The sequence below is a fragment of the Chionomys nivalis genome, chromosome 7 (assembly GCF_950005125.1).
Source record: "Chionomys nivalis chromosome 7, mChiNiv1.1, whole genome shotgun sequence".
Taxonomy (NCBI): Eukaryota; Metazoa; Chordata; class Mammalia; order Rodentia; family Cricetidae; genus Chionomys; species Chionomys nivalis.
The window spans coordinates 75516126-75527708 of NC_080092.1; the positions used below are offsets into that span (position 1 = coordinate 75516126).

An 11583-nucleotide genomic window follows, 5' to 3' on the forward strand; every position below is an offset into this window, starting at 1 on the left:
CTTACTTTTTGAGCTGAGGTCTCTCAGTGACATGCAGTTTACCATTTTTACTGAGCAGATTGATTAGTGCAATCCTGGGATCTGAGGACATGGGAAGGACACAGTGGATCCCTCCCATGGCTCTCCCGTGTCCTCCCAGTGCTGGTGTTACAGATACATGTCTGGCTTTTAAGTGGGTACTAGGGATCCAAAAAGAGGTGTCCTTGTGCTTTGTACAGCAAGCATTTTATCTGCTGAGCCATCTCCTCGACTCAACTCCCCACTCCGCCCGACCCCCAGTGTATCTTTCTGTAGATACAGTCAGCCTCCTTCTTTTTCCCAACAGTAGATGTTTCAGACTTCTGTCATCCCCTCTAGATTCCTCCAACTCCTAAAGGATGCCTTTGCCCACATTTCCTTCCAAGAAAAAGGAAGCATCTTTAGGATCCTTTTGTAGGAGCATCTTTGACTACTGTTCCCTTACCTGTCTTCTCAGTGGTAAGGAGGTGTCCCTAACTTGAGGATGAATGGTTCTGTATACTTCTGCTCTCTGAGTTTTGCCCTGCCTTCCTAGAAACCTGGTTCTCTCAGTGCATGTGCTCTTTTCCCCACATACTCTGAGCTAAATTTCTTGAGGTAGCACATTCACTGTCTGCTTCCTTTCTCCACGTTGTCCTCACTTCACCTCCTTGCTAGGAAAGAATTTTCCAAAGTTATGTGAACTACCTGATAGTTCCTAAGTTGGAAAGGCTGCAAATCATATCCTAGTTGACTCTGTGCTCCAGTTTTCTCCTGGTTCTTTGACTACTTTGTTCTTTCCCTTTATGGTTCAGGATATCGAACTCTAGGCCCCACATATGCTCAACAAGCAAGCACTCTATCGCCAAGCTGTATCTCCTGCTTGCCCCAGCTATTTCTCCTGTGTGCTTTCCCTCCCTTTTCTTCACCTATTCCTTCATGCAGCTGTCAGCCCTAAGAGTCTGCTTCAGTATTCCCTCTATTCTTGCTGGGAATTCTGTTCCATTGCATTAGCTGTGGTCTGCTTACTGATGACTTTCTAAACCCCACCTGCTGCTGTGGACCCTTCCTTTGTATTAAAGTACCAGTCCATGAGCACCATATAGTCTGTAATTCTTCTGAGATAAGATCAAAAGGTATAGATAACCTTCTGAAATAGATTAAAATACTGAAGTTCACATTCAAATTCTTAAAAAGTGGAGAGAAATTTCTGACCAGGCTGACCTCACACTCGGAATCTTTTACCTTACACTTAATGCGCCACTATGCCTCATTTATTTATATTTTTTTGTAAAAAATTAAAATATACATATGCATACATACGTACATATACGTATACATACATACATACATATATATATATATATATATATATATATCAGGAGAAGCAGGGGTAAATGGTTCAGAGAGTTAAATGATTTTACCAAGAAAATGATTAGAAAATGGCAGAACTAAAATTAGTTCTTTCTGATGTAAACTAAAGGCCAAAAGTTCTAGGTCCTTGCCACCATCCTACCCACTCTATCTGTCCTTCTGCTCTTAGGTACTGGGTTGGAAGTGTCAACTTTGGCCTCAACCCCTGATTTACTCAACAATATGAAAAAAAAATTGAGTTCTTTATTACTGTTCTGGTTGGAATTAAGTCTACTTATTTTTTTGTGTGTATGTGGTGTGGTGTGTCATGGGTGTTCATAGAAAGTACGTGGACCATAGCACTGTGGACCATAGCACTGTGGAACATATATAGCACTGTTTCTTGACCTTTTGTCTTCATTCCCATTTCTAAAGAGAAAAACTGAATTCTCTGTGATGAAAAAAATTAAATGTTAAGGAAGATGGTTTCACCAAACAAGAAAGAGCGTAGAACACATAACTAGAGGGACAGGCAATTTGCCATAAATGTTTGTTATCAAGCTAGTGCATGCCATTGAGCCCAGCTCTTGACCTTCTTCCTGTGTAGTCTCTATAGAGGTGCCAGTCATTGTTCCAGCCAAAAGTCCAGATATTAGAACACCCTGCTTAGACCATGGAATACCTTCCAATTTGAAGTTCAAAGTTTACATAAGTAGTATATATACCATTGTTGCCCAAGATAGATAAATAATTTCATTAAAATGTGGATGATTAAAATAGAGCCAAAGAAATGTTTTGAAAACATAGGTTTTATAATTCTGATGTGATTTGAGGCCAAGATCGGTTCCTTGGGAATGGAATAGGAAGAACAAAGATCGTCATTATTGCTAGGATAATCAAGCAATTCCCATGTCATAACCTCATTGTTTCCCTCTCACTTTGTAGCTCGGTCTCCGGTTTTCAGTGCCATGTTTGAACACGAAATGGAGGAGAGCAAAAAGGTGTGTAACAGAATGGACATGTGTCTTTTTAACCCAGTGACTACAGTAAGACCTTTCCCCGTCTTGCAGATTTATTTTCCTAATTATCTTTATCTTGCCATGTTATTAAAGTGCTGTTTCTTGAACAGACACCTTCTGAGAGCAGGGAGTGTCCCAGTTGATGTGGATTTACTGTTCAGCAAATCATCTCAGTGGTTTGGGTGAAAGATACTAGAAAGTCCAGAGATTTAAAAAAAAAAAATCACACATGTAGTTGTTTTGCTACTGTCTGTGAGAAAATAAAATAAAAGTAGTATATAATGATGGGAGGGAAGAGAAGAGGGAGGAGGTTTTCTATCCATATTAGGTTTTAACTCGTACAAGCTGCTTTCTTCACCAGAACTTAACATCATGAGTATAGTTTAGAATTGTGTTCTGTTGGAATGCTTCTCATTTTCGACTTTTCCGGCACAGAATCGGGTCGAAATCAATGATGTGGAACCTGATGTCTTTAAGGAAATGATGTGCTTCATCTACACAGGGAAGGCGCCAAACCTTGACAAAATGGCTGATGATTTGCTGGCAGCTGCTGACAAGGTAAGATAAGAAAGAATAGGAGGGGCTGGAGAGATGGCTCAGTGGTTAAGAGCATTGCCTGCTCTTCCAAAGGTCCTGAGTTCAGTTCCCGGCAACCACATGGTGGCTCACAGCCATCTGTAATGAGGTCTGGTGCCCTTTTCTGGTCTGCAGAAATGCACACAGACAGAATATTGTATATATAATAAATAATAAATAGTTAAAAAAAAAAAAAAAGAAAGAATAGGAAAATAATCATAGGACCAGGTGTTCCTGTGACCTCCAGTTTTGTGAAAGGGCTTATGTGCAGTATCATGGATGAAGTGAGCATACATACATCTTAGTTGGACAGGACAATCTTATTTATCCTGTTGTTCCAGCACAGTAGCAACCTTTTGGTGCTCGAGCTGTTGTGCTCTGAGTGGTAAACTATCGGAGTCATCCCGTGGAGTGGAGGACGATGTTTGATAGTCACCCTCTTCTTACTCTGTCTTAATTTTAACCCAACAAGAATAAAGATTCGGGTAATACTAACATTTGAGTTGTACTTTATAATTTTCAAGATATTTTTTTACTTCATTAACTTATTCAAAATTTATCAAAAACTGTATAGTCTTGGGCCTATGAGTTGGCTCAATGGGTAAGGTGCTTTGCCTGAGGATCTGAGTTCAATTCCCAGAACCCACAGAGTGTAGGAACTGACGCCCACAAGTTGTGCTCTGACCTACACACATACACACACACACATGCCCCATACACAAAACAATGGATTTTGTGTGTGTGTGTGTGTATGTGTGTGTCAGTTTTTTTTGAAACATTGAAATAGGGTTTCTCTGTGTAGTCCTGGCTGTCCTGGAACTTGCTCCCTAGACCAGGCTGGCCTCGAACTCACAGAGATCCACCTGCCTTTGCCTCCTGAATATTGAGATTAAAGGTGTGAACCACCACTGCCTGGCTTTTATTTATTTATTTTTTCCTGTCTTCTTTTTTTCAAATAAATGTAATTTTAAAGAGAGAAACCAGCTGGACAGTGGTGGCACATGCCTTTGCAGAGGCAGGCAGACCAGGCTGGACTCTAACTCACAGAGATCCTCCTGCCTATGCCTCCCAGGTGCTGACTGGGATTAAAGGTGAAGGCTACCACACTCGGTTTACTGATAGTTTTCTGAAAATAAGTAACAATAGACAGAATTCCTCCAACGTAGTTTACCCTGGAAGCATTTTTCTCAAGGATCACATCTGATAAAAGGACCTCAGAACACAATGGGAACTGACTTGTATTGTGAAGGTATATGGAGCCCAATGGCTGCCTGCTTGTGTCCTGGGGCCTGTGCAGATATCACTTGTGAGGTGGCCAGGAAGACTGATATTTGCCATGTAGAATTGCTTCCTGTGTGTTAGGCAGGAGCAGTTGATGTGGAAGAATTAAAAGGCTTACTTAGCTGCCAGCAGTAGACCTCAGGAGAAAGCAAATGCTTGCTGGGGGTGCTACCTCTCCTATTGTGTCTGAGTTCCAGTACTTTTCTGAAGAAGTAGCTCTAGCTAAGAACGCTAAAGCCTTCTAGTTTTTGCTATGAATAATTGTCTCCTTATATCTCCTTTTGTGTCTGAGGACAAAGGAGGGTACCTAGACTTATCACAGAGGCTTTATCTGTGTTGAGCATTTTGGAGTATTACTGAATGTGAGGCATATAGATCTGATCATTGCTCTTGATGAAGATTGGGTTAGTAACTATTTTTGTTATCACCTTTGGAGACTTGATTAGTAGTTGGTAACATGAAAACTCCACACCCTTCTAGTCAACCTCATTTCTGACTAGGAGATAATGAGAAAACATTCTCTTTAAGCTGGGTAAAATTAGTACAGTCCAGTGCTCATTTTTTGTTTATTTTGAGACAGGGCTTTTCTCTGTAGCCCCAGCTGCCTTCGACCTCACAGTCACCCTGAACCTTACTCAGTGCCTGAGTACTGGGTTTAGCTGAGTATCCAAACTTTCATAGAGTTACTATGGCTCTGTCTGACCTGCCTCTGGTTTCCAAAGAAATGGTCCCTTGTTCTTATATACCTCAGGTCTTTATCACTTCTCTTTGAGGTCCTGTAAGAATGATGAGTACTACAAAGCCCACGTTTTATACAGAAAGACTGAAGCTCAAAGTTACACATACCTAGAGTCAAAGTTAAAAACTTCTATGTTTCTGCATTTTCATTCTCTGCCAGAAAGCTAATTGTGACCTTTGGGGTAAGAGAAATGGGAATTAGCCCAAATTGCCACTGAGATGTTGGTTTCAATGCAGCATGTTTCCTTCTGATTTAAAAAAAAAAAAAAGCAGTTGAATCCCAATAGTGCAATAAATTTATAAATGAGAAGTTGCCAGGCAGTGGTGGCGCACACCTTTAACCCCAATACTCGGGAGGCAGAGGCAGGCGGATCTCGTGAGTTTGAGACCAGCCTAGTTTACAGAAAGTTCCAGGATAACCAAGGCTACACAGAGAAACACTATCTCAGGAAAATGGGGGGCAGGGGTAGTAACTGGTAGGTGCATTTTCAAATTCCGTTCAGAATTTCCCACTGGGTAGCCTTTGCTCCAAGCCTGTTTGAAAGCAGGCTTTACCTTTACACCTCTCTGTGAGTTTAGGAAAACAGTAAAAAAATCTTTCACGGAAGGATCTAAACATCTAGAATTTACACTGGAGGCTGAAACAGCTTCTTCTGAGCTTTTCCAATCTCCTGGGGACATGTGTAATTAGACCAAAAACAAAACAAAACACGCTGGCCAGGCCTGGGAGACACAATTTCAATCTCCTGAGTAAGTACTGCCATTAGGCAGGGTTTTCAGAAGCATAATTAAGAAAAAAACTTTGTCCCCCAAGAGACAGGAGTGGCTACTTTGGTCTAATTATGCAGGCGGGATCAGAGCTATTCACAGCAGAAGTCCTTTTAAAAGAATGTGTAAAGAAAGGTAAGAGGAACAGTCTAGTAGCACTGCAGAAAAACAGAACGTCTATTCAACTTTCCCAGCACCCTTGTCTCTTACTTGTCTAGTGCCATTCCCCTTTTCCATGGAAACTGTTTTCCAGTTACTCAAATGTAAGAAATTAAAGTGGCACCAAAACCAATAAAGCTCCATTCTGCTTCAGGAGATCACAGTGCCAGCAGGTATGCCTCCTTCCCTGAAATTCATAATAAAATTGTCTTGGCTTGGTTGCCATGATTCAGCCTGGAGGGGCATTGTGTCATGATTCTGGGGCCTGAAGGTGGAGGTTCTGTAGAGAGCCTGGAAAGCCTCATAGCAAACGCTTCTCCTGTGAAGTAATTAATGGCATTTTGCTCTGTACCTTCTTTATTCCTCAGTAAGTTCATGCTGTGGTAGAGCAGGTAGCAGAGTGGCATCAGACCTAGTCAGCGGGATCAGTGTGCCCAGTGGGCCTAGACTTTCCGTTTCCAGATGTTTGTGTTGTTTGTTTGGAAAAAAGAAGTTTTAAACTGAAATTGAAGCAGGGTTTCTGCTGCTTTGTCCTTTTACCCTAAGAATCTTAGCATCAACCCCAATAAAGTCGGACTTAATTTATCTTTTCCTATTTCAAAGGAGCCCTTGATTCACCCCATTCAGGAACAATGTGGTAGAAATGCTGGTGAAAACTACCATAGGGTCCCTTTTCACAGCTTGATAGGTCTTTGGGGGATCTTGCCAGGGCAGTGACACTACTTAGACAGAAAGAGCTGTGCTTTTAGTTCAGTCGGCTATAAGCTGTAATAAAATGTTCTGCTGGCCTGCAGGTGGCTAATGTATCATTGTCAGGGTAGGTGGTGATTGTTTAGGAAAGACAGGTACTGCAATGAGCTTTGGAATAAAAATCTGCTCTGATTGCCATTTTCTAGCAGTAAACTTTGGAATTTCTGATAGATGCTGCCCACCATATTTCAGTTGTTTTCTTTTCAAGCTTAAGCGACCAAACTTCCGAGTGTGGTTATGCTTTATAACGGTGGTATGGCTTTTCCTGCACTCTGCAGTTCTGTTCAGATACCCAGTTATACAGCAGTGCCACCAGAGAACAACTTCAGTAGCGGTCAGCCCTGAGCGACTGCTGCTCTGATGACAGCACTGCTTGTTTTACAGTATGCCCTGGAGCGTTTGAAGGTCATGTGTGAGGATGCCCTCTGCAGTAACCTCTCCGTGGAGAACGCTGCAGAAATTCTCATCCTGGCTGACCTCCACAGCGCAGATCAACTGAAAACTCAGGCAGTGGATTTCATCAACTAGTGAGTAGCATCTTCAAAGTTTTTCTTTCAGAATAATTGGGATAAAGAAATAAAAAAGACTTTGAATTAGTGAGTAAAGTGAACAAGGAGATTCATTAACCTTTTGGTAGTAAGTAGAGAATTTTTGTCTTTCTGTTCAGCTTGACAGTGTGAAAATGGTTTTGCGTGCATGGATCAGGTCCTAGTCGTGAGTGAATCCCCTTACTTCCAAACAGCAGTGGAACTGAGTAGTGATAATTTGCTGACCTGGAAAAGCTGTGTGTCCCAAATGACAGCAACCTCACTTTACTTTCACTGGCAAAATAAAAGATAGACAGATTCCGAGAGAACAGAGGTTCATTTTTTATGAATTGGTAAAATATGTTTTATGTCTCTAGTGGGCTTAGGGAAAGAGAAGGGGTGGACATTAACTGATTGTTAAAGACTATTTTGAAAAGGAAACAGTCTACCAGATATGTTCCTTCACTCCAAGTGACAGGTGACCTCACCGCAGCACTTTCTAAAATGCTTTGAAGGAGGTTATAACTGTGGTCCTTCTCATTGTGACATACTCTATTATTTCCTTGCCCGATAGGAAGCAAAAGTTGGAGTGAAAAAAATCCTCACAGTGCTGGGCGGTGGTGGCGCACGCCTTTAATCCCAGCACTCGGGAGGCAGAGGCAGATGGATCTCTATGAGTTCGAAGCCAGCTGGTCTACAGGTTTACAAGAGCTAGTTCTTCAGGACAGGCCCCAAAGCTACAGAGAAACCCTGTCTCGAAAACCAAAAAAAAAAAAGGTCCTAAGGTAGATGAGGGGTCAAGTTTAATACAGAAGTAATATCTTCTAGATCTAGTTACATGGTTGTTTCTGAGGTTGGTCCTGAGACAGAAGAGGAAGGGAAGGACCAGTGTCAGTTCTGTTCAGGTTCTTACTATATGTTGGATATGTACTTGTTAGTTTTTAGAAGGTAACTCAACCATTGAGCAAAAAGCTCATCAGATGGGCCCTGGCTGTGATGTGCCTTGTGGTTAACAAGACTAGTAAATGGAACACCAGGTGGGAGCTCAGAGCTGAATGTCCAAGGAAGCCCTTGCTCTTTCTCTTTATTGTCAGCTGTGAATATAATTACCATCAACAATGTTGACTCTGTCAGACAGGTCATGTTTTCAGAGTGCAGTGCCTCAGAGTCCAAGTTTTGGGAATTAGAGCCACAGCCTAATCACGGGTCTGTACATTGTCTAGCAAGCACATTTTTATGCATGTTAAGGGTTCTGTCTTCGGTAGTGTTGATTGTATCAACAACATCTACACCAAACACTGAAAAAGTGGGCTATCTAGGCAGCTGTTTGGTCCATGTGCACACTTCCTTTGGTAACCTCTCTCTCCGCATTTCTCCTAGTCATGCTTCGGATGTCTTGGAGACCTCTGGATGGAAGTCAATGGTGGTATCACATCCCCACTTAGTGGCTGAAGCATACCGCTCTCTGGCTTCAGCACAATGCCCTTTCCTGGGGCCCCCACGCAAACGCCTGAAGCAATCCTAAGATCCTGCCTGTTATAAGACTCCATTTATTTTCCAGAAGCAGCAGCCATCGTTGCTGCCACTGATCACCAGGTAGACGGCGCAATCTGTGGAGCTTTTTCTCTGTGTCAGGGGAAAGACTGTACCATGACCCAGACTTTAAAACAGCACTAAATAACTTAGGGGAACGGGTGGGGGGAGGGAGGGGCCCAGGACTCGGGGCTGCTCAACCTAATGAAAACCCTGTTGCCGTGTCACCGTGTTCCCTTTGGCCTGACCAAGTTGACCCTGGGATTCAGTTTAGGTGCTGGCCCCAAGCACATCCCGGCAGTGGTACTTTGGAGAAACCTGCCTGCATCTGACTGAGCAGAACAAATCGTCAGGTGCCTGGAGCAAAAAGGAAAACAAAATGGACATTTAGTTTTAAGAGAAGGGAAAAGGAAAGAAGAAAAAATTTTTTTTCAGAAATCAGTTTGTGAATTCCAGTAGTATTTATGTTGAAAGAAGCAAATTTTAGTCCTTCCAGCTGTGCTAAACCTTGGATATTTGTGAAAACTCCTCACTACCATGCAAGTATCAGCAGAGCTCTCTCGTTCACACTTACCGTTTGCAAATACAGAGCCCATCCTTTTATCCTCTTATGAAAAGTGACACGTGAAGGCAAAGGGGGAAGGAGGGTATTTGATCTGGAAGATGAGTGTTTTGATGGCAGTGGCTTTTGCAAAATTTTTATTGGTGTTGAAAACTGGAAAAAAAAGTTATTCATCCAGAATTCATACTGTCTTGACAAGAACTATGGTTCTGTTTTTAGATATCGTGGAAAATGGTGTGGTTTTTTTTTTTTTTTTTTTGGCATTTTTCTCTGATTTTATTTTTTCTTCCTTCCCCCTCCCTTTTTCTAAAAAAAAAAAAAAGAAGAAGAAGAAAAAGAAATAAATCCAGAAAAATACATAAAACAAAAAGAAGAGAAAAAGAAATTTTATTATTATTGCTATGTGAAAAAAATTCCAGCCCAGATTGCCCGGCTGTTTGTACCTGACTTGTCGCCTGCATAGGAGCCAGTCCTGTCACTTCTGATTAGCCCCTCTTCCAAAGGGGAGACTTCCAAATGTTAATTTTTTTCTTTTTGAAAATATAAATAATTACTATTTTGTACTGTGTGGTATCTCTTGTCTTTTGTTTCACTCACTTGGCTTGTTTCTCGGATCTGAGATTTTTGCTTACAGGGTTTTGAAGCCCTGGTTTGATCTTCATCTTTTAGGAATTATATCTAAAATGTCCAAGAAGCAGTAGGGATTTATTTATTCTCCATAATCTCAAGTTTCCTTTGTGAGCATCTGCCAGTCCTGTCCTCCTTGAGGATCTGCCAACTGTGTCCTATTGAGAGACTGGAACCAGGCCCTACTCTGCCAAGAGAAGCAATTGTAGTGAGCTTTTTCTGCCTCCCCACCCCCTATGTGTGTTAATACCTAATCCCAAATCTCCTTTCTCTTAACCAAATACCAAAAAAAAAAAAAAAGGAGACATGAGTATGGAGATTAAATAAAGGGAAATTATTGTCTCTGATGGGTCCTGTCATTGACTGATGTGTTTCTGAGGAAACGAAGGTCTTAACTTGCAGTGAGATCACAAGAATGCGTGGAGCTCCCAGCTTCACAGTACTGGCCAGACAGTGGAACACTAGAAATACATTGTTTGGCCAAGGTTGCATTATTTAGTCTTAGGTGGAATCTCAGCCCCTTTCACACTCTATTTCCTTTCAGTGACTGCTCATTGCAAATTCTCTGGTTTTCATTGTGTGCCTACTACTGGGCTGGGTATGTATGAGTTAGCGGCAGTTTTTTCACAAGTGGGACTTTTGTTTATTGCATTCCATGGTCCTTCCCAGTTTCCTCCCAAGTGTGACCTGTGTAAGGAAGTGTCTGGTTCTCTGTGTAATGGCTGCTGACCACTGTCACTCTGGCCCCCATTTCCCGAGTTGGTGCACAGACCTAGTGATCCAGTGGACACAACATCTGCTTTGCCCATACTGCCTCTGTGTTTGTTGTACAGCCTTCAGTTCTCAGCAGACCTTCGTCTGTACTGTCCTTTTGAACCTCTAGCCTCTCAACGAGTGTAGTTGGACAGGTGCTAGTTAGTGTTGGTCTGTAGCTGGAAAAGGTGAAACTGGAGGAAGGCACATGCCTAAGGTCACATGAATACCGAATACCAGATCGTCTAATGTCGTATCCTGAAGATTACATAAGGAGTAGAGGAAGCTCCATTTCTGGAGTGCTTAGGTATAAAATTGGAAGTGAAACTTGCTTCCTCTGGGAATAGTAAGAACAAAGCTACAGAAAGGTGCCTCTACTGGCCTGTTGTTGAGAGCTCCCAGCAGGGTGAAGCAGATTTGCTTCACTGAGCTTCAGTCACAGTTCTGGGGTTGAGGATGGAGGACTCAGAGCATGTGCTCTCAGGAAGGGAGCTGGCCTGACATCTGGCTTTGGCAAGATAAAGGTCTCTTCTGGGATTTTTCATACTTATAGAATTTCCAATGTGGACTTCATTGTAGATTGAAAACTGATGAAATTTCAGGTATAGAGGATGATGTTCAGTGCTGCTCCTGTTATTATATTATTTCTGGCCATGTTTGTTTTTGTTTAAATGATACAGTTGAAGCCATCTGGTTATGACAACATCAGAGCCCCAGCATACTGTTCATAAACCTCCCACTGCCACCACCTCTTCCCTTAGCTCCCCCACATCTGAAATCTAATTCCAGTTAACGCCACAATCTGGGGCATGTGCTGTCACTGCAGAGATGTCCGTGCCAGTGGAACAGCTGGAGATGGCAATTCCACAAGGATATGGCTTATTTATCAAAACAATATTTCAGGCAAGTAGTTCCAGAGAACCTTCGGAGTTGCAGGTTT

At 42.1% G+C, this 11583-nt stretch overlaps 1 protein-coding gene across 11 annotated transcripts in view; it reads left to right on the forward strand.

Annotated features, from left to right (window-relative positions):
• Positions 1–9826, forward strand: part of Spop (speckle type BTB/POZ protein) — a 79888-nt gene extending 70062 nt beyond the window's left edge. For all 11 annotated transcript variants that reach the window (XM_057775241.1, XM_057775239.1, XM_057775242.1 and 8 more), the window contains 4 exons: positions 2296–2351; positions 2805–2927; positions 7026–7168; positions 8549–9826. In XM_057775241.1, the coding sequence (XP_057631224.1) occupies positions 2296–2351; positions 2805–2927; positions 7026–7168; positions 8549–8693 (467 nt within the window). In that variant the 3' untranslated portion in view covers positions 8694–9826. The remainder of the gene's footprint in view (positions 1–2295; positions 2352–2804; positions 2928–7025; positions 7169–8548) is intronic.
• The last annotated feature ends 1757 nt before the right edge of the window (positions 9827–11583 follow it).